The 22,854-nt window shown below is 47.2% G+C and overlaps 1 protein-coding gene across 17 annotated transcripts in view; it reads left to right on the top strand.

Moving 5' to 3' along the window:
- FNBP1 (formin binding protein 1) overlaps positions 1 to 22,765 on the top strand; it is a 136,189-nt gene extending 113,424 nt beyond the window's left edge. For 4 of the 17 annotated variants that reach the window (XM_036117038.2, XM_036117046.2, XM_078061891.1 and 1 more), the window contains 6 exons: positions 2,837 to 2,851; positions 6,496 to 6,605; positions 11,872 to 12,004; positions 13,403 to 13,524; positions 13,808 to 13,944; positions 15,600 to 18,933. In XM_036117038.2, the coding sequence (XP_035972931.1) occupies positions 2,837 to 2,851; positions 6,496 to 6,605; positions 11,872 to 12,004; positions 13,403 to 13,524; positions 13,808 to 13,944; positions 15,600 to 15,778 (696 nt within the window). In that variant the 3' untranslated portion in view covers positions 15,779 to 18,933. Of the gene's footprint in view, positions 1 to 2,836; positions 2,852 to 6,495; positions 6,606 to 11,871; positions 12,005 to 13,402; positions 13,525 to 13,804; positions 13,945 to 15,599; positions 18,934 to 19,599 lie in introns of those variants that run through there. The other 13 variants (XM_036117045.2, XM_078061890.1, XM_036117042.2 and 10 more) reach the window with 4 other exon arrangements.
- The last annotated feature ends 89 nt before the right edge of the window (positions 22,766 to 22,854 follow it).

Genomic DNA, 22,854 nt, shown 5'->3' with positions numbered 1-22,854 from the left:
GGGCAAGGGCCTTCTAAATCTAAAATATGGACCTAGTTCCCACGTGTTTTAGAGTTCATTGCATGGAAAAATCCCACCGAAGTTGGTCAAAAGGTTTGGAAAACCCTTACCGATTGTTTGTCAGATGTTACAATTTCATGGTTACTTTAATTTTATTTATTTTATCTTGTTCTCTTGCTGATTATTGGCAGACTCAGTCTTTCAGTTTTCACAAAGAACTCATGAAGAGGACGATAGGGAAACCCACGTATGCTTTTGAAGCTAGGGACTATGTTGTAAGTTTACCTGGGACGGCCAGGGCATACAGTCATGGCACAGGTACTAACCCCTATGACAGCACCAAGACCGGGGACCTGGCAATGAAATTCCCCACGGGGAGACCTGGACAGGGGAAGGGCCTCATTGTTAGTATAAATTCAACCCCAAGCTACTTCATCTGGAAAGCTTGGGTGGGAAAAGGATCCCAACTTCCCAGAACAACCAAGCTGCCTCAAAATGCCAATGGACCGAGCTTGGCTCTGCCCCCCCTTCGCTGATCGTGACTGCCATCTGAGATGTCAGTGGGTGTGATTTTACGATGGGTGTGAATCTCACCCATAAACGCAGCCGCAGAGCGTGGTGCCCGGAGAAGGACACTCTTACACACGGCAGTTGTGTAGCTCGTACGAGGACCCACATCCCCGTTTGAAAGAGGTGGATCCGTCGGGGGGTTATGCCATGACGCTTGGAGAACCAAAACAATCACTGGGGCGTGAGCAAGGTCGTAGAGTAGTCACGTGACTTCCCACGGACCTTAATTAAACACAGTTACTTGGATATTTATTTTCACTGTCCCCTTTCTTCGTACTTGAGGTTAGTACCTGTGGCTGAGCAGTAACACATGGACCCGCTGGCTCTGTGACCCCCTCATGTGTTATTGACATGTGTGGCCCCCAAGCCTCTATACTTGTTGCCTGAAACTGACAGCTTTTTAGCTCCTCGGATGTCTCGCAATGCACTTAATGCAGTCTTTACAAGTATTCTCTGAAATGATTCGGTTCCTAATGTTAAATGATCTAACTGGTGGGCTTACAACTTAAGACCGAAAACCGGTGTAGGATCGTTACAAGAATACCACATCCCGTGATGGTGCTTCTTGTAGATGACCCATTGCTGTCCACTTCAGAACATTGAATCTGTCTTGAAAATCCGGTATTTCCTATGGGTCCTCAGATTTATTTGCAATCCTAATGACTCATTTTTTTTTTATTATGAAGTGGTAATATTCCTATGCTATTAGTTTTGGTGGTAGAATGCTTCTTTTGGAACGCTTAAGAAAGAATATATAATTGATATATGCATATAAGTAACGGAAGTTAGCCGAATAGAGAACAGGTAGTATACGGAGTTCAAATGTCAGGTCTTTAGACAATAATGTGTGAGAAAACATTTGTAGGGGGTAGTGTGCTTTGTAGGGAAGATATTTGCAAAGTTTTCTGCTGTGCACCCTGAGTGTTGTCTGTAAAGAACTCAAGTCGTGACCAACCGATCTGTGCTAAAGCTCACAGGAGGGGCCCACAAGAATAGTCAGGAGTGTGCACGTACGTACCTCGTTCTCCCAAAATTTTGTCTTACTGCTTCTTTCCTTAAAGTCTTTTTCCCCATAGGGGTGATTTCTTTAAAAGCTTGATGCCTATTTAAAAAGAAGTGTCCATTTTGAGTTCATCTTAAGAATAAGATTTTTAAAATCCGGTTAAGGAATTTTTAACACCCTGCACTCTCAATTTAAAATCAGAGGGCGCTTTCTTTGGTACTTTGTCTCCAACATATTTTTGATCCTGCTGCAGCTGCCTGAACTTTTAGGATTGACGACAGCTAAGTAAAAATTCACCGCGCTCTCAAAACACTGCTTTCCAGCCATAGAGCATGTCTCACCTGTTAACGAAGAGCCACATGTTTCTTTTTTTCTAATTTGGAGATGCCTTTTAATCTGTTTTGTGCCCAGTAATCGCTCTACCTTTCCTAATCTCCAGGCCCAGCAAAATTGCACCAGCTGTCTCCTGATAATTGTCAGGAAACCCATAGCAAGGAGTACCCCTGGGTAGTTGAGATAATTGGCTCTCTGTTTCCTAACTAACTTTCAGGGCAGCTACCCCTGTTAGTTCCCCAAGTGCTGTGTAAGCCCCGTGGGTAGGGCTCAGAGTGGATGGAGAGCCCCTGAATACACCTTCCACCGTGCCGGGGCATGGTTAGCGGTGCCAGAGTGTCGTCCTGCCTCCAGCCTGGTGCAGAGAGGCTTTCAGGATCCTGCAGATGGTTTCCTAGAGCAACTTCCAGCCCCTAGTTACCTGTTCACCCATTCAAGAGTTTGCCTTCATGCCTTCGAGAAATGCTAGTGTTCGCATTTATTAGAGTTCCTCAAGATAAATACATTACTTGTACGTTGTGGAAACAATTGCTCTTGAGACGCCCCCTGTAAGTAAAACTCTCCATGTGAAATGTGGTGAACAAAAGGCGATGTGATTCTTTTTGTCTTTTATTATCAGCATGTGTCACCAACTGCAAACTTATTTTAGCTTATATCCAGGCTGATGTGATCCACACAGAACTGTGAACAGAAACTCTCCTTTTCTATCTTTATTCTTTGCCCTGGCAACATGGCAGCTAAAGGAAGGTTTTGGCAGGGCCCAGCCCCTCTTGTGAACGTTTGCACAGATCCGCTGCAAGTCATTTTCACAAGCGACAGGTGAATTTATGTGTTATGTTAATACGATGCAACTGACCAAATTCCTCTTCTTCTGATGTGTTGTCTCTCTCTTTCTTTTTTTCCCGTTACCTCTTCAATTTTTACGTGAAGCTTTCTCTCAAGCTGGTAAGCACAATTATTCTATGCATGTCCCGAATCTAATCAGGTTTTTTGGTATATGTTTCTGTTGCGTGTGCTTTCGTTGGTGTTTCTTCGTTAGACCTTTGCAATCCAAAGGTCCAGAATCTACGAGGGGCGATCTTAATCTTTTCAAGTTGCTAAGAAAATTAACGCTTAACTCATGATTTGGTTTCCTTTCTTATTGGGGCCTTAAGAGGAGGACAGATGTTAATAAACTTTATTTAAATGTGAGCATAAATATAAATATTCGATATCGGGGAGTTTATTTATTGGATCATTTGGAATAAAAGTAAATTTAACAGCTAAAGATGCTCCTCCCTGGGAGCCACAGAAGCAGATGAAAAACACAGAAAGCCTGAAGGAGACGTGCAGGAATGGTGCCAGTCTCAGACTCAGGTCCAAGGCAGCCTGCAAGATTCGCAACCAATGGGATCTTGAAGTTGCAACATAAATACGTGGGTGCCTTGTGCATAGCTGATTTAAGAAATCACAAGATGACTTTATGGACAGTTAAAAGAGCCTCCTAAGCCTTTCTAAAATAATTTACTTAGTATTCTGTGTTGTTCCTACCTAATTGCATAGCCCTAGGAAACAGACTAATCATTAAACTTATTAAAAGAAACCCTTAACTCTATAACCCCTAACTATACTTGAGATATGTGTAAGTTCTCAACACCACAGCTGAGAATGTCCTAAAATTATGGACAGTGATAAGCTGCAACAATTCAACCAGGAATGAGGTCAGCTACTTTATGCACTGCTGTTGATGATGCAGGATAATAGTTTCTGGTTGTCCTGATATACACATTTGTATGTGTGTACATGGATACATATATGTGTGGATATCCAGAATTTTTTCAACCTGACTCAGTATTTGGCAACCAACCCGACCCTAGAGAAAACATTTTATTAAATGGAACATTTCTTAGACTGTGAAATAAAATCCCCAGACGAGTCCTTAATTAAGGTCTCTACGAGAAGGAAAACATTCTAAATGTTTCAATGAACTGTGTTCAGTGGCAGCATGAATTTGGGAGAAACTGGATCAATTAAGTAGGAGTCTCTCAGGTACTGGGGTTTCTTCCTTGCCCTTTCTGTATTTCTTCTTTTGCCATTACTTGGAAGCCAGTAAAAAAAAGTGAAGCATTGCCTGGGGTGAAAAAAAAGTGTAAACTCTCAAGAAGCAGCTCATGCTTGTGCTATTGGGGAGAGATGCTCAGAAGCAAGCATTTGAGTCCAGAAATGTGAAACAAGGTCCTCCTAGAGGCTTAGCCACTTAAAATATCCATATACGCGTTGACCCCTCTTGCAAAACCAGCGCCACCTCTGGGGCCGGTCCTTTCCAAACTGGGCCACTCCAAAGATTTCAGAAAGTCCGCTCTGACTCAAAGCTAGAAATATAAATTCCTTCATGGCAAAATGAGTCATAGGTCAGAATATGGTTTAAAATAATCCAAGCCTTAATGGCCTTTTAAGGTACTTCCAGACACCTGACGCACCTTTGGATCTAGAAGAAGCCGTGACCTGAATCTCCAAGGGCAATGCAAAGTTTGAGGCACGGTTCACGAGATTAGTTTCTAGATAACAATACAGAAACACAGACTACCTATTGAAAGGGACCTAATTCGTTCATTTATTATTTAATGGGTTTTAGTTCTCGTAAATAAAGTTAAATTTTTTGCTGTAGAGGGTATCTGTTAATAAGTCACAAGTGCTGTTTATACACTGCAAACCTTACACCTGCTCACAGTCTACACCTGTGTCCCATACGGTAGCCACCCATCACATGTGCCTATTTAAATGTTCGTGAATTAAAATCCAATAAAAACGTAAAATTCAGTTCCACAGTTGCACTGGCCGAGTTTCAAATGCTCAGTAGCTATGTGTAGCTACCGTATTCACCAGTGCAGAGATGAGAACTTTTCCATTCTTTGTAGAAAAAATTCTTTGGGGCTCCGAGCCCGTCGTTAGGCTTAGGAACTATTGATGAATTAACACTGAGCGCTCCCTGGATTTCCTGGCTTCTGAAGCAGCGCGTCTTTTGTTTTGTTGCATTCCAGCACCTAAAAACAAAACAAAACAATCCCCTGAATTTTGGAAAACATGCTCATGTGATTTAAGTAAAATCAGCATGAATACAAGGTATTGTGCTTTCAGGCTCGGTGACGGAGCTGAGCGAAGTGAAAAGCACACGGTCCAGGTTCCAAGTATTCCAACACGATAATCGCATAGGGGACAGAAAAAACAAGCCTGATTTATTTCTATCCTGAAGATGAGTTGGGTTCATCTAAGCTTTAGAGGCAACTGAGCTTGCTTGGCTTGCCGTGAGGGACTAGCCACTTGTGTTCTGGTTTCACTCATCTCTCCCTCTTTCTCTTACGCACGGGCACACGCACACACGCACGCACAAGTCTAAGAACATCAGCTGAAAGGCCTGTGCGTGGCCTTCGGCTAAACTCTGCTGCCTCACACGCTCCCAGCACAGCCCTGGCACTCTGTCCTAAGCAGCCAAGGAACCTGGTCACAAGCACCATGTCAGCTGCTTGGCAAATTCAGCTCAGTTTTGGAATTATATTACCCGGGTCCTCTCTTCCACCCACGCTCCCAAGCCAGCCTGTTTCATTGGTTCGAAAGTAAAATCTCTTCTAAAATTCCTTGGCTTCTCCCTGGCGATTGAATACGTTTCTCTTTCTTTATGAAAATCGCTTCATTGAAGCAAAGGCACTTGATCACCGACAGCTTCAGCCGCAGCTTCTGACACGTAAGCATCTGCAGGAGTCTGGAAGCTCGCTGTTGATGTGTTCTACTGAAATCGCCTGCGCCGAGGAAAGCTACTAATTGTTTCTGAAAGGGGATCAAGATATCAAAATAGGCTCCTTCTGCTGGATTGGAAACAGCTGGCTTGGATTTCGGGCGCTGGGAAGTTGGTGTGGAGGTCGGGGAGCGCATTCTATGTGGATTTGCTGAGGTCACCCTACAGATGTCAGAAAGGAGTGACCAGACTTTGAGAGGCCGTGGAGGGGAGAGAGGGGGAGAATAGATGTTTTAATGTCCTTCCCCCCACCACATTCTCTGAGGAACCAGACGTCCCATCTGTCACTTGGTGGGGATGGAAACTTTTGGCCTCAGCCTGTGTGGCGAAGTGGAAAGACTCCGAGTAGGGAGTAAAACAGTGCCTTCGACATGAGACAGTTGATGATGGGGGCACTTGTCCCTGTGTTGTATGAGGGAGCAGAAACCTCAAACTTCCTTCACGCTCCAGTGTTGGCTACCAGCGCTGACGGGCAAGTGAAGAATCTGCCTCAGAATTTGTTTTTCATCGATTCTCGTGGGGGGGGGGGGCAGAATTTTTTCTTCCCCTCCCTCCTCGTGCAGCCTTGCTCCTTGCCTTGGCGGAGGTGGTTTGGCCAGCAAGCCTGGACCCCGAACCGGTGTGTGGGACTTTTTTGCAGTTTGCATGCATTGATCTTGCATCTCAGCTGGGTGTCGTGGGAAAGAGCTTCCCTTTAGTTCATGAGAACACATGCAGACATCTGCATCCCCTGGTGTCTGGGGAATGTGTCCTGCGGGCTTCACTCGGTGTCTGTCCTCAAGGAGGAGCGCCGGCTCATGCCTGTTTGCATTTGCAGGGCGCCACGCCAGAGGATTTCAGCAACCTCCCGCCCGAGCAGAGAAGGAAAAAGCTGCAGCAGAAAGTCGATGAATTAAATAAAGAAATTCAAAAGGAGATGGATCAAAGGTAGAGTGGAGCGATACTACTTATTTAGAAATTCAGGTTCAGTGTGGAAAGATGGGAATCCTAAAAGAGCTTCAAGAGAAGTGATTATTTCAGCCGTGTGGTTTTTTTCATGGAGGGTCTACTGGATGGCTTCATTACAGATCGGGAGAATTCTTTTAACAAATAGGTTTTACTCTCAGTTTGGAGAACAAAATACATTTGGCTATCTTTTTTTTTTTCTGTATTTCTGTACTTTTTAAAATTTTTATTTCTCTTTTAAGTTTTAAATTTTAATTCCAGTTATATTAGTTTCAGGTGTACAATATGGTGGTTCAACACTTCTACACATGACTCGGTACTCGTTACGATAAGTGTCCCCTTAGTCTCCTTCACCTGTTTCACCCATCCCCCACCCTCTTCTTTTTTTTTTTTAATCTTACGTATGTAGCTGAGTTTTTTGTACAAATGAGGAAGAGATACGTGGTGTGAATCCTGCCCCCTTCCCTTGCCCCACGTTCTAGCTTTGGGTCTAAAATGTCCTTGTCTTTCTATTTGGGGATAAGTGACAGTCAACCTTTCCAGAGGTTCCCGTGTCTCCTTATCTTGTTATAGAGCGTACTGATAGTGTCTAGAAAACAGATCATAGTATGTCTTATTACACACACACCACCGGCCATCAGAGTTATGATGTTTGCCTGCTCTTGAGAAGCTTCTGCATCAGGATCCCACTGCTGGGGTTCCCGGTTTTCTGAGCTGTTTTGTAAGTTTGATCCCAGGATGGTATATATGCAAAAAATAATAAGAAAAGATTTGATATCTCTTCATTTGCGCTTCCCTTCCCACATTTATAACCTGTAGATCTTTTCTGTCACTTAGGGGTTACTTGCTAATGAATCTGATTGAAAAACCACTTTATTAATTGTCTCTCACCTTATAAATTCTCAGAGTGAATTAGGTGAATCATTCATCTATTTGAGATTTTCTAAAAGATAACTTGAGATTTTGTGCCCTGTACACAGGCCAAAAAGTGATTCTACATAAATTTAGTTATGGCGGGGACACCTGGGTGGCTCAGTTGGTTGAGCGACTGCCTTCGGCTCAGGTCATGATCCCGGAGTCCTGGGATCGAGTTCCGCATCAGGCTCCCGGCTCAGCAGGGAGCCTGCTTCTCCCTCTGGCTCTCTACCCTCTCATGCTGTTTGTCTCTCTCTCTCAAATAAATAAATAAAATCTTTAAAAAAAAAAATTTAGGGCGCCTGGGTGGCTCAGTTGGTTAAGCAACTGCCTTCGGCTCAGGTCATGATCCTGGAGTCCCGGGATCGAGTCCTGCATCGGGCTACCTGCTCAGCAGGGAGTCTGCTTCTCCCTCTCCTGCTCCCCCCTCTTGTGCTCTCTCTCTCTCTCTCTCTCTCAAATAAATAAATAAAATCTTTAAAAAAAAAATATAGTTATGGCGAAGCTGGGGTTAAAATTTGGTTATGCAAAAAGCCAACAAACAAACAAAATTGGGGAAGCAGTACAGTTTAGTACATGGCAAAAGAAAAGTAGTTGCTTATTCGTTTACTTCTGGTAGAGCAACTCCTGAAAAATGGGTGGTTTTATTTATTTTTATTTTTTATTTTTTTAGAGCGAGAGAAATCGGGGTGGGGGCGTAGAGAGGCATAGGGAGAGAGAGACTCTCAAGCAGACTCCACACCCAGTGCAGAGCCCAATGCGGGGCTCAATCCCACGACCCTGAGATCATGACCTGAGCCGAAATCAAGAGTCGGATGCTGAACCGACGGAGCCACCCAAGCGCCCCAAATGGGTAGTTTTATAAACCCTATTACAGTGCATAACAAACAGCACATAGAATTAACTTCGGTTTTGTTTTGTGTTAGAAATACACCTCATGAGATGAAAATTTTCTTTATCCTTTTTATTACATGTGGGACCATATATAAAAAGGGTCATGTATATATAAACCAGTTAAATCTCGGGGTGTTGAATAAGTAATATTCTGTATGGGAGTAAGAAGTTCTGGCTCGGGTATTTGAAACGACATTGAAAAAGGTCGTGGACACTATTGTCCAATAGTTATACAGAAAAATTTCTCTGCCACTTGGGTTGTGGCCGTGGAAGCTGGTTAACCTTTTAACCCTCACAGCGGCCTTGCTGGTAAGAAGGCAAATCCAGTTTAACCATTTACTTGATGACTGTTTATTGAGCATTTACTGTGTACAAGGAAGTATCCTAGACCCTGGGAATAAAGCGATGAACAAAACACATGAAAACCTCTGCTCTCATGCAACTTACATTTTGTACAAGAGGGACAAGGCAGGACTAATCAAAAGCACAAAGTGTGAGGGGAGATTTAAAACACCCTGGGGTTCAGGGGTGCCCGGCTGGCTCAGTCAGAGGAGTGTACGACTCTTGATCTTCAGGTTGTGGGTTCGAGCCACACGTGGCATACAGAGATGACTTAAATAAATAAAACTTAAAAATAAATTAATATACCCTGGGTTCAAACCTGGTTCCGCCTATTTCTGTTGCAGACTTTGGATAAGCTTCTTAACTTCTTCTTGATCTTAACCTCTTAACCTTACCTCGGTTTCCTCATCTTGAAAAGGAAGTTAATAGTGAGGATTAAATGTGTCAGTGTATGGAGGTGCTTGGACCAATGCCTGGCACATAGTGTCTATAAAATAAAATGAGTATGTTCAGTGTCAACAGACTACATGTCCCAATTAGATTTTCAGACTAAAAAACAAACAACCCAAAATCCACCTGTATGCTACCTACAAAAGGCACATCTAACTCATAAGGTATAAAAAAATAACATACCTCATAAGGTATAGACAGATTGAAAATAAAAGAATGGAAAAAGATATACCATCCACACGCTGGTTGACCAGTGCCAGCCAGAGGAAGACTGACTTTCAGGCCAAAAAACCCCTCAAACTATTAAGCTCAAGAAGTTCAACTTCATAACATTAAATGCTTTGAGTAACAAACAGCCCAGTTTAAAGCTGTAGGACTGTCTGATCTCAAAACATAAAAAAGGTTATACTATTAACCCTTTGCCATGAGTATGTACAAGAAATACAAACACATCACTGTTGGGGGAGATGTTTAATGCTCTTCTCTGAATAACTAGTAAAACAAATTAACAGATTCAGGGTAGAATATTTAAATAATATAATTGACAAAATCGACCTCAATCATGTCTATCCAATAATTGCATGGTGCACATTCTTTTCAAGCACACACACAACATTTCCAACAATTGAGCATATCCTGTTTTCACAAAGCAAATCTCAACAAACATCCAAGGGTAGACACCATTCAAGGTGTGTTCTCTGAAGCCTGCAGTAAAGCTGGGTACCAATAACAAACATTTAGAAATTAAGAAATGTAGCCCTAGATAACTCAAAGACTAAAGAAGAAATCATAAGAGACATTGGAAACACATACCTGTACCCCTGAAACAAATAATACATTATATGTTAAAAAAAAAAAAAAGAAGAAAAGAAACACACTGACAGCACAACAAAGAGGAAAAAAAAGAGAGACATTGGAAGATACTGGAGCAGAGCTGAACCTGAACCCATATTCTATACATCAGTTACTGGGCTGTCACTAAGGCAATGCTCATAAAGGGAACGATATCTTTCCATATGTATTAAAAAATGTGTATTTTTTCCATATGTAAAAAAAACACTAAACATCAGTGAGCTAAGTGTCCATCTCAAGAAGTTAGAAAAAGCACAGCAAATTGAACCAAAGAAAACAGAAGCAAGAGTGTAAATTAGTGACATAGAAAAACATACGCACTCAACAAAAAGGATCAACAAATCCAAAAGTTGATTCCTTGAAAAGATGAACAAAATTAAACTTCTGGAGAGACCTACCAGGAGAGACAGGAGGAGGAGAATCAAAGGTAATGGATCTCGACAAGTCTTTCGAGAAGTTTTGCAGAGAGGTAGGACAGTAGCTCGAGGTGTAGCCATAAAGTCAAGAGAGGAATTTGGTAAAGGTAGACACTACAGCTTGTTTGTAGTAAGAGCATTTATTCATCTCAGATACTTACTGAGCATCTACTGCGTGCCATGTAGTGTCCCGCCACTGGGGAGATCCCAAGTTAACAAAAGAGCTTGGGCCCGGAGAGCTTTCATTCTAGTAGGAAGAGACCGACAATAAACAATAACAAGCATAATAACAACTTACATAATGTTGGAAAGCGATACACGCTGTGGGAAAGAAGGAAGTGGAGAAAAGTCAGGGGGCGCGGGGAGTGCAGGTGGAGGGGGAGGGCTGTAGTGGAGATGGGACCTCAGGGAAAGTGAACAGTCAGTACCCACAAAGGAGCAGCGGGTCGGAAGGGCTCAGAAGGGCTCAGATGCGAGGGGATGGGCCCAGGCCTGGTGAGGACTTGTGGAAATTCTCTTCCTGTTATTTCTGTATTTTCAGTTAAACTATTTCCCATGACTCAAAATAGGGTTTGGTTCATTGGTCTTATGTTGTATAACAGGTTGAGGCTGCCTTTTACTGAAGCTCATTAAAATTGGCCCCCTTACCAGCTGCAGAGTCATTTGCTCTAAACTTTTAACACCTCGAACCCTACTAAAAGTCTCTCAGAACCAGAGTTCAGAATTAATAGAGCTCTTTGGTCCCAGAGATAACCCCAAGCTTGGCTGCAGCACTCCTGTGGGGATTCATTTACTCAGGTTGCTGTGGGCGGGCCGCCAACACGATTTCAGGAAGGGTGTGGGATCTTGCGATATGTAGCTTTGAGGCTCAGTTACCCGCCTGTCATGGATACCAACTGTGGGTTTGGTTTCTTAATAGTTGAAAGAGTGTGTAATAAAATTTCCAAAGCAGTTAACCGTGCTTCTCCATGAGGGGAACATATGGTAGCCCACAAGACCAGGATGCAGGCTGGAGCTTCGGTTTGCACGAAAAATGTGCGTCTGGGTATTTGGGCTTTGTTTTTGTTGTTGTTTGGGGCAAAAGGCAAAGGCACAGGATTGATTTATGTTTCTCAGTTGCTGAGGGCAGAGGGAGGTACCACATACCGTTCAGAAAAGGCAACCGAAATGTTCATATCCATCTCTGGATTATACAGACCTCGGGAGCAGAATTCTTACGGAGTTTTAGGATGAAAGCCGGCCCCAATACTCCCTTCCAACCCACGTGGTGACATCGCCTTCCCGTGCTCCCATTCACACGGCGTGCAAGATGGTGGGAGAATACACTAGGCGGGTGACATTCACCTTTACCGTGTCCTGCTCCCTCTTTTTTTTTTCAGAGATGCCATAACAAAAATGAAAGATGTTTACCTGAAGAATCCTCAGATGGGAGACCCAGCCAGTTTGGATCACAAATTAACCGAAGTCAGCCAAAATATAGAGAAACTGCGGCTAGAATCCCAGAAATTTGAGGTATGAAAACGCTGTGGGTGGTGAAAAGCTCTGTTGGAAAAAAAAGAAAGCGAGGAAGGGCTGTGGATGCTGTAGAACACCAGCCATTCGTGCAAGAGGTGCGGCTGGAGGGTGTCGGGGGGGCTTGGCAAGTTGTGATAAAAGGAAAAGTGGTCACCCACCGGCTGTTCTGCCCCTCGGCATGCCCTCTGCCCAGGATGTCCCCTAAAACCGACATGCACGGTTGTATTTGGATGCGTTGTTCTTTGGTTTAAGCGCTTCGCTTAGTCGGTCCCGTTCCAGCGCCTGTTGATGATGGACACAGCGGCCAGTGTGCCATTGTGAATCCAGAAGTGAAAAAAAATCAAGTCAAATACGTTATGGTTCTTACAAAGGACCCATCATCAAAGGGTCATAGAGGTGACAACCGCTGAGAGACACAAATTAGAAATGAGTAGGAAAGATAAATAATAAATGTTTTAAGGAGGGAGAGAGAAGCACTCGAGAGCTATGGACAGAGGGCTTCTTTTACCCACAAATTTCGAGGCTACAGAACATGGAAAAATATATCAGTGACTGATCGCTCCAGTCGGAATCGGTTACTTCTAGCAACGAAGGGTCAGATACGGCTTTTTAAGATTCTTCCCAGAATCCGTCAATCAGTTACGACTGTTGGAGGGTTTAGAACCTAGAAATGTTCTTTCCTGGTCATTGTTATCCTTTGGCCTTTTTTACACTGTTTCCAATGTTGCCCAAGATAATTTTATCTTTTATCTTATTTGATTTCCTGTATATACGTTTCTTTACTATTAAAAAGAGTGACATACTCCTCAAAACAAGAAAAAGTGAGTGTAGCTTTCACACTGAGTCACCGCTGACGCGCGGCAGGAGTCTCCTCTTCTCCGGTGGGACCTCACGGTCACAAACTTTTGGAACCAGAAGGAACTAGAAGCGACTTACCTGAAATCACACAGCTGTTTTAAAAAGCCCAAGAGTAGAGGGGCACCCGGGTGGCTCAGTCGGTTAAGCGTCCGACGCTTGATCTCAGCTCAGGGCTTGATCTCAGGGTTGTGAGTTCAGGCTCTGCCTCGGGCCCCACGCTGGGCATGGAGCCTACTTTAAAAAAAAAAAAAGTTTAAAAAAAAGTGCAAGAGTCTAACACAGTCCAGCGCTCTTTCTGCCCCATTGTGACAGTTGCCTAAACACGCTTGCTTCTACTTCTCCAACGTGAGATGCACTAGGAGCAGTTGCCTATGGGTGCCTTATCCAGCTGAATGCAGAGACCCTAGAGACGGGGGGGTCCTTCTCGAGTCTCAGCTTCAGTGACCATTGAGCCCCCCGAATTTGGGGCCTTTAAGACTCCCTGGCCGGGCCCTCAGCTGAGCTCAGAGCAGCGTCTTTGGTGGCTTTTGCTCGCAGGCCTGGCTGGCGGAGGTGGAAGGCAGGCTGCCGGCGCGCAGCGAGCAGGCCCGCCGGCAGAGTGGAATGTTCGACGCCCAGAACCCGGCCACGGTCAACAACTGTGCCCAGGACCGCGAGAGGTACAGTATCTACCGCGCCTGGCGTCCGGCGGGGAGCAGGTTGGCTTTGTGTTCGGGTCCCGATTCTGGAGGCTGCAGACGAGCGTGAGGCACTTGCTCTGTTCCCAAGAGCCCAAGATGCCTGACCTGCCCCTTCCCCACCGCGCGGGTCCCTAGTGCCGCGTGGGGCGGTGACGGAGCACGCGGGTGACCTGCGATGGCCTTGGTGATGGCAGTCCGGGGGGGTGCAAGCGCGTCACTGGGCAGTCGCTATAGTTGCTGTGTGGTTTCCTTTCTTGAGCAGCCCGGATGGCAGTTACACGGAGGAGCAGAGTCAGGAGGGTGAGGTGAAGGTGCTGGCCACGGACTTCGACGACGAGTTTGATGAGGAGGAGCCCCTGCCTGCCATCGGGACCTGCAAAGCCCTCTACACGTTCGAAGGTGACCTGCGTCCGCCCGGTTCCCCGCTCGCGCACGCTGTCCCTTCTCCTGCTGTGATTGGACCTTCTTCCAGATCTTTCTCTCTCGTCTTACCCTATCGTTCTGCTCACCGTCATCATCATCATCATTTGGTTCATGGCTGCACGTTTTGCCCGTTGGTCCGTACAATGGAACAGTTTCCGTGCAGCTTACCTGCAGCAGATAGCGTGAAATAATGATGATTTCATCCGTTCGTCCAGTATTTCCGGGAGCTCCTGTCTTGTAAAGCCCCCAGAGGGGTGGGATGCGGGCGGGTCAGCGTGGCATCCGCCCCCGGAGAGAGCAGACACACATTTGGGGGAGGTCAGCTGACAGCGCTTACAGAGGTGGGGCCCGGAGCGATGGGGGTTCATGGGACTGCGAGCTCACTTCCTTAAGAGAATTAATTCAGGCAACTCTCCAGGCTGCTCTGCCCCCGAGGCAGGGAGGTGAGAGAAGCAGGGGCTCGTGTGGCTGGAGCTTAGACGTCTTAGGTGGGAGTAGTGGAATCTGAGGCTAGGAATGGTGTCCTTGAGGGGGGAGGTGGGCAAGAATCGTTTGGATTGTTTTGGGCCACAGTTGAGGAGCTATTGAAAGCGTTTGAGCAGGGAGTCGATACCGTTAGAGCTGTACTTAGGACACGTATTGTCCCGTGTGTGGGGCCCATCGGAGAACAGGGATGAAGGGTTCGAAAGACTAGCCTGGAGTTGCCAGAACGATGTCCCGTAGAAAGATATTAAGGATGCTGTGGAAGAAGCGTCCGAGCTCAGGGAGGTTTGGGAAGCCCTGGGACAGATGGATCTTCCAGAGCTCCTCACGACAGACCACGCGTTCAGTGGGACAAGAAAGCACTAGGTTCAACGTCGCCAACTTAACCCCATTCCCACGCCCTGGCCCCACCCCCACGGCCCCCCTGTGAGCAGCTCCCCAGACAGTCTGCCCTTGAGAATTCTGTGTGAGCAGTGGGGCGCTAGACTTGGGCAGTTATCTTAGCAAGTGGTCTTGGGGACCCCCGTTTAATTAAAGAGTGGGCCCAGAGAGGTCACGGTCAGCAAACTGCTCAGGCCCCTGGCTGACTGGAAGCGGGGAACAAAGACGGGAGGAAAGGGAGCGGATTCCTGAAGGTGCCCTCCCGGGGCCCCCCTGAAGTGGAAAGGTAGGAGAAAGATGTAGTTTGGGAAGAGACACAGCGAGGCCAGGTTTAAGAGCCAGGGCCGACGCTGGAAGTGGACACGTGTTTCAGGCCCAAGAAGGGGAAGCTTAGCTACCAGCAAGAACCGGGATGGGAGAGAGAGAAGTGGGGATAGTGTCTGAAAAGGTGTCATTTAAGGCCACAGGTGGTATGCTCCCCGCAAGAGACAGAGGAATAGCAGAGCAAAGATGTCCCCTGGGGAAGCACCTGGCTTCCCGGGGGAGGGGGGAGGGGGCAGCTCTGGGGTAGCTGGAGAAGGGTCCCAGAGAGCCGCAGTGGGAGGCCTGGAAGCTTCTGCGTGGTAGGAGGAGCCCTTGCAGGGCAACGGGGGAGGGGTCCGTGCATCTGTCGCTCGCCCACTGCACCTCTTTCATTGCCAAGCTCCCTGTTTGCGCTCCGCCTGGATGTGACGAGAAGCTGACTCATTCTGATCTTGCTTCTCCAGGTCAGAATGAAGGGACCATCTCCGTGGTTGAAGGAGAAACACTGTACGTGATCGAGGAAGACAAAGGCGACGGGTGGACCCGCATTCGGAGAAATGAAGACGAAGAGGGTTATGTCCCCACTTCGTACGTCGAAGTCTATTTGGACAAAAATGCCAAAGGTGCTAAGACTTATATTTAATACAACTTAAAAAAAAAAAAAAAAACTAAAAAAAAAATTGGAGTTGTCTCTCCCCACAACTATGACTGTTCCTGGCGGTTCTTCCAAAGCGTGGCTGGAGGATACCGGACCGGAGTGCCTGTTGTCACATGGCCACGCGGTGGGCTTGTAGGCATTCGACACCCGAATTTCCATGGCTAGTTTTGACTATAATCACGTTTCACTTGCTCATGAAATATGACGCGGAAAGCTGCCAACTGCCAATTTACAATTCTGTCATTTGAAATCGGATAAACAGTTCTTCTGGCAGTATCTGTAGGTATCCAAAAAAAAAAAAAAAAGTTGCCTTCTAGCTTCTAATCGCTATTTCTGAATTTAAAGGTCCACACACATCAGAGGGGTGGGTAAGACTTCAGTTCTATCTCACAACTGCCGTAAATGGAACCCCCTTAGAAAGTGTTACATTTTGTAACTTAATAACTTGAACTACGCTAGTTTGTTTAATCTTACAATCATTTGCTTTGGAGGAAATCATAAATAAAACCTCCCCCTCCTTGAGGAAAGAGTAAGACGAGTCCTATATTGGTACTAAACGTGTGTATTTTTCCTTAAACGTGTTTAAGATCATTGGTAGATCGCCGTGATTATCCTCTCCCCTCCGCACAATCCCAGACAACCAACTGAAATCTGGAAAAGCTTGGTTAACAATTAACCAGTTGACTTTTACAGGAGACCACTGAGCTCCCCACTGCCACTGACAGAGTCGATCAGATGCCCTGGTGCTGTTTTGATCACTTAGAGAAAACAGCATGCTTCTGTTGGAGGTTTTGTGGCAAGTGGAGCTGTATTCAGCTCACACTTCCCCAGGTGGGGCTATAAATAGCAGCAGCTGCTTCTACACGCAGACCCCAGCTCCTCACTTCGCAGAGGTGTTTGGGGTTTTTGGTTTGTTCGTTTTTTTTTAATCCTTGACATCTTTAAGACCCAAAATATGAATTTACTGAAAATCGTTTTAGAATTGCTAGCTCGTCTTATACAATGAACTATAGCCAGACTAAAATAAAGTATTTCACCATCTTGAAAGGGATCTGGGTCACGTGGGGATTTGCATTTTTAAATTGGCAACATAGGTAATGAAATCGATCACATGCATAGAGATGGGTACCCAGCCCAATGTGTGTGCCCATTTCAAGAATCTACCCTGAGGTCACAGAGAACCAGCTATGAATGGCTCACAATAAAGGTGTCAAGTTCCAATTTACTTTTTATTTGGCTTTGAGAATTATTTATTCATGTCCTTCCTACTTTTAAATAGGAAATTAGCTCCTTGCTTTTACATCGTGAGCTCCTTTTATAAGCTCAAGTCGATTTAAAGCTGATTCTACCAAAAAAAAAAAAACCGATTTAAAAATCAACAGCTGCTTATCATCGGGGTGTGGCAGCTGGCCAGAGTTACGGGTGCTTGTTGTAGATTCTAGCAGAAAGTTTGCTACATTCCCCAAGGACCACCAAAATGGAATTTAGTAAATGTTAATGACAGCCTGATTTTTAAAACACGTTTTATTGTTAAATAATGATAGATTGCCAGGAAGTTGTAAAGACAGTCCAGAGCCATCCCGTGAACCCTTCAGCCGGTGTCCCCCCAGTGGTGACTTCTGACGTAATGGTAGAATAATGCCCAAAGCAGGAAACTGACATCGGTCCGCCTGCTTATTAAAATATCATTTTGTGATTCAGATTTCTTTTGCCTTGTTCTACCTTTGCTGATGTAATATCGATAAAGCCATTCACCCTGGACCCCAGACCTCTCAGGAAAATCATTTCTGTTCCCCTTTTTAAATATTTGCCGCAAGTAACTCAGCTGGCCCTGAAACCACGGGGATCCCTCTTCACGAGCTAGGGGAGGTTACAGCACTAGGCACGGACCCAGGCGAACGGGGGACCTCAGATATTAAAACCAGAGCTTTCTGTCCGATGATGGGACTCATTTCCAGCCTGTGAACTGCTACAGGAAGCAAACCAAACACTGAAAAAGTCTTAAAATGGCCGAGACAACGTGAGCCTTTGGAAGCCTCCCTTGGAAAGTATGGCATTCCATGACGTTGTTGTGGGTTTATTTAGGTTTTTGTGTTTTTTGTTTTTTTCTTAACAGTTGTGCAAATTTGATTCAGAAAATGGCTCAGTTGGTTTATGGGGGGCGGGGGGGCGTGTGTGGGTTTGGGCGTGTAATTGAATGCTCATGATTTTAAGTTGTGTGCCTCAGGCCCTTAGCACAGGCAGCTGCGGAGGAGGGACAGAGCAAGTGTGCCTTGGTGCCCGCCGGTCAATGCACCGAGTATTAGGAGAAGTCCTGAAACCGTTCCCAAAGAATCAGAATTCCCATTTCTGCCCAGAGCATACTCTGGTTTTTCCTACCCTCCCCCCACCCCCGGTTATCTGCTAAAATGAAAGAAGTCAAGTCTTGGCTTGTGGGTAAAGTTTTCTCCTTTTATTTTAGAGACACATTTAGAGATTACTCGTGTATGCGTAGAAGCCTGTCTTCCCCACCTGGTTTCTCAATCTGCTCGGCACCCCCCAAGAACACTGCCCCCCCAACCCCTCCCAGCCCGCGGGGAACTCAAAGCAGCTGTTCTGTGCCCGTGCACACGTGTGTGTGTGTGTGTTTGTGTTGTCGTCTACAATGTGACTATTTAATAATTGCCAAAATATTTAGACTAGAGGAACGTCCAATGGGTCAGTTGGATTGTGACTGTCTTCTTTTATGGTTCAGTTTGGTTTTTTAAATTGCTTTCTGTTAAATATGTCCATAATCCCCCCACCCCCCCCACCCCCCCCACCCCCCATCTATTTGTATATACTGCCATTTAAAAACTAAAAGGATGACTTGAATTCGTTGTTTTAACGTTTGACTCTTTTGTCTGTTTGTTTTACTGGTGCTTCTGCTGCCTAATGACCATTTTTGTTTTTGTTCCCGCGGGGGAAGCCGGAAGGACTAGGTCCCCTGCCGGCCACTCCAGACTTGAGTTTATTGTAGACACTTGTGTTCTGAGTAAGTTTTGTTCCAGTATGGCCAACATGATTGTCTCTCTCTCTTCTCACCCTGAAAGAAAAGAATCTGTCTGGTTCCTCTTAGTTGTACCCTCGTATCTGCCTCTCTAATAAACGTATTTTTCTCAGTGTTGTGTATTTTAAATGATTTTTCACCTTTCCGAGAAAATGATTCTGTGTAATCCGGGTATTTAACTCTTTTGTCTTCAGTCATGGGGAACTTTTCCAGCCAAATGCTTTTTTAAAATTCTGCCCTCCCCCCCCCCCCCCGCCTTTTAAATGATGACACCTTCTCTGTCTCTCGCCCTGCGTGCACCTGAGGGCTTTACGAGTCTGTCTCTCCTTCCTCTCCTACCCCCTCCAGATGAAGAACTTTCACTGTTGATTGCTGAGTAGACGCTGAGTGACACATTTTTCCTTTTCGCCAAGATTTTACTTTTTTTTTTGTAAAGCACCGAGAGTGTCGGTCAGGGAGAGAATCGGGCCTTGAAATTCCTTGCATCCTCCTGGGAAGCGGGTCATGTTTCTTTCTGCCGAGACTCGGCGGCCCCAGAAAGAGGGGCCGGGGGTGGGTGGGCGCGGGTCTTCCGTGTGGGCCTCTCTTCCCTGCAGGGAAGGCTAGCCCGAGGCGACCTGAAACCGTGAAAGTTCCTTATCTCAGACGTGCCCCGTGGTAACACCCACTGCTCTAAAGCTGTCCCCCTCCCGGGCGGCGCAGTCCACGGAGCAGACTGCCCGCCCCAGACCGCCGGCCTCCCTCTAAACACTTTCTCTTCTGTCTTTTTGTGTTGTAGGTTCCTAGAGGCGGCTGCAGGAGCTGGAGCCTCGGTGAGCCTTCCCAGGAGAAACCCTTCGGCCTGCTCGTCTCCGCAGGCCCGGGCGCCAGCGCGCACAGACGGCTCCCGGGCTGGGCCGGCGCGCGGCCCTCCGACGACATCACATCTCAGCCTCAAGCCGCGTCCCCCCGACCCGCCACGCGGCTGCTTGCCGTTTTCTTTCTTTTCTTCCGACAGCATGCTTCTCGTGGCCCGGCTCCCCCCACGGCCCGTCCGGCCACCTCTCCGGGGGCAGTTCTGTCCCTGTCCCCGTCCCCCCACCCCCACCCCACACGGGGCCACGGAAGGCAGCTAGACACGTGCTCCCTCCTTCCCGGGCCCCTGCCTTGGCCCTCAGTCTGCCTGGCGCATCCTGGCCCGTCCACGGTTCACACTGTGCCTTTCGTGAAAACTTCGCCACCGGTCTCCCCGGGGGAGACTAACAGAATCTGGACAAGGAGGGTCAGGCGTGCACCAGGCGGACTGAGCGCCCGATGTCATGGATGGGTTCCCGCGTCCCGAGTCCGTTGACTCTTCGGTGGTCCTTTTCTGGTTAGGGGTCCTCACCTCATACTAAACATCGGCCCTTGCAACGTTTCCTGGCCTGAGAGTGTCCGTGGGGGGCGCTGGGGGACACGGAGGCACGCACACGCATGCATGCATCCCCTCCATGGCGTGCACACGCGCGAGCACACACATGTTTTGATTGGGAGCCTGTGCTCCGTGGCCTGGAAAGGTCTACACCGGAAGTAAATTCCATCTCCAGGGCCACACGCAGAAGCGTCCACCTTTCACGGGGCGAGGGAGGGTCCCAGCCCACCTCCCTGCCATGGCCCTGTGAACGGGAGCTGCGGGACGTGGCACTTGAGCGAGCGTCTCACCTCGACCCTAGCTCCTTGCAAAGTGACAATTCCCGTCTTCCCGTGAATTCCCGAGATTCGCATCTTAGGATTCTAGCGCTTTCCTCACCAAAGAGCCTGTGAGGCTGGCGGTCCTTCAGGTGGTCCTACGGCCACGGCTTCCGCATGTTCTCACGTGCTCCGAGGGCCACGGAGACTGGATGGAGTTGGCTTTTTGAGTGAAGTTCCCTTCCTCTTGCGGATCCTTGAGGAAAACGTGAGGCCGTGTAGCCCGTGGCCAGTCATGCCTTAGAGCAGCCTAGCTTCCCTTCTCTGGTGCAGACACGGTCGGGAGGAGTCACTGGCTGCGAGTTTCTGTGAGCGAGACACCATCCAGAGCCCAAGAAGGAAATCGCCCTCTGTCTTCTCTCGTTTGGCTGTTGGTAACTAGGTGGTCACCTCGAACATCCTCAATTCTTCTCGACCTTTATGAATCTAAGACAAGGATGTCTTACGGGAGCCGAAGGGACAGAAAGGACAGGTGCTGGGCCTGTGTTCAGTGGCCAAAACAGGGTTCCTCTCAGTAAACCAGGGTTGAGCTCGACCACACACCCCCTTCCGAGAGAAACCTCCAGCAAGCAAATGCCTGGGGAAAGCAGGTGAAGAGAAGTGGCTTTGGGTTTAAAGGCGAGCAAGCAAGCGAGCATGAGCTGCCCCCTCTTCTGTCCCTCTGTCTCTGTCTCTGTCTCTGTCTCTGTCTCTCTCTTGCCCTGAAGGGGGCCAGGCCCTTCGGGTAAAGACTACCTGCCTATCTGCCTGGACGGCTGAGGCCGTGGGGGTCTCGGGGCTGCTCTGTTGGCAGCAGGCCTCCGTTCCCCACGGCGGCGGGGAGCTCCTCCACCTTGTGAGAGGGCTGCTTGCCAGATGCCCCGGGGCCAGGGGGGCCGGGCCTCCCCCGAGTCCCTGCAAACCTGCAGGTGTGTGGTTAGGCCAGGCCGTCCCAGCAGCTCCACGGAGGCTCCTCCGCCAGCCCCGGGGTGTGGGGGGTGGGTGGGGTCAGGAATCTCTAGGAACCTCTGAATCTCACCAAGCCAAGCTGACCGCTCTCCACTCCACAAGGATGCTAAATGGTTTTTTTTAAATCGATTTTAGAGCCTCAGTAATGCATGTGCATTGCATCTTTCATATTCTGGGGTCAGGATAGATTCAGTTCTCACAACATAGGGAAAATGTTATAAACTGCAGTGATTGGTTCTTTTAATGTCTGTTAAGCCCAATAGAGAATATGCTCGTATCTTGTAACCCCTGCGCCTTTTTTTTTTACTCCCTTCTGTACCACGTGTGTCCAGAAAGGAATGGATCCTTAGTGCTTCTCCGTGTTAGCCTTGGTGTTTGCCACCCTCCCCGCCCCCGCCGCTGGCGGGTCTGTGCCGTTGTGTGGGGAGGGGAGCGCTGCAAACCTGAGCTCATTCAAGGAGATAAGTCATTAGAGGATAGTTGAGGTGTATCCTTTACTCTGGGGATCCTCCTGGGAAATCATCCCTATAGGAGTATGGACCAGTTCCCGTAGAGTAGGGGAACCTCTCCATCTGCTTCTCGGGCCCCCCTCCGCCCCCCCACGCCTGTCGTTTCTCCACCGATGCTAGAGTAGTGTTGTTGTAAGAATGACTAAGTTTTAAAGCACCTGCCCTGAACATGACCTAAAAACAACGTTTTTCTGCTGGAAAGAGAGGAACTTGTCATTCACCCAGTTTTTCCTTTGCAAGATAAAAAAAGGCATGGAAAGCTGTCGTGGGATTTTCCTTCGGGGGTTTAGCGCGCTCACCTCGGAAGCTTCCAGGCTGTGAGGCTCAGGCCAGATAAGCTGTTGCAGCTTATCTCGCAGCACAGAGGCCCCCCTCAGGCCTTCTGGTGACATCTGTAATTACAGGAGAGAGTTTATGGAACGCGAAAAAGTGACATGGATGCTAAGTATTTTTCCAGAAATCTTAGTTTCATACTTCCTCATACCTCTGCCTCCCCGCGCTGGTGCCGTCAAAACAATTCTTTAAAGAGTGATCCAAAATTCTATTTTAACCTGATGTTGAGCACCTTTAAACGTTTTGGTTTGTGTGTGTGGCACTAATTCTAAACTTTGGAGGCATTTCAGTGTTGTAACGGCCCCCTGCCATTGTGAAGGTTCTGGAATTGCCCATTTGTCTCTGGAGATGGAATTAAACCAAATACAGTGCTTCCATTGGAAGGCTTATATTGACCTTGTAACTATATGTTAATCCTCTAAATGTTAAATAAAAGTATAACCTCTGTTATGTGGTCATGGGACTGTTTTGTGGCACGAAGAGGAGACCTCGGGCCCGGAAGCAGGCCGGGGCTGCTGGGCCTGGGGGGGGGGAGG

The sequence above is a fragment of the Halichoerus grypus genome, chromosome 14 (assembly GCF_964656455.1).
Source record: "Halichoerus grypus chromosome 14, mHalGry1.hap1.1, whole genome shotgun sequence".
Lineage (NCBI taxonomy): Eukaryota > Metazoa > Chordata > Mammalia > Carnivora > Phocidae > Halichoerus > Halichoerus grypus.
The sequence above is the reverse complement of the archived record's forward strand: the minus strand, read 5'-3'. Positions and strand labels throughout refer to the sequence as shown.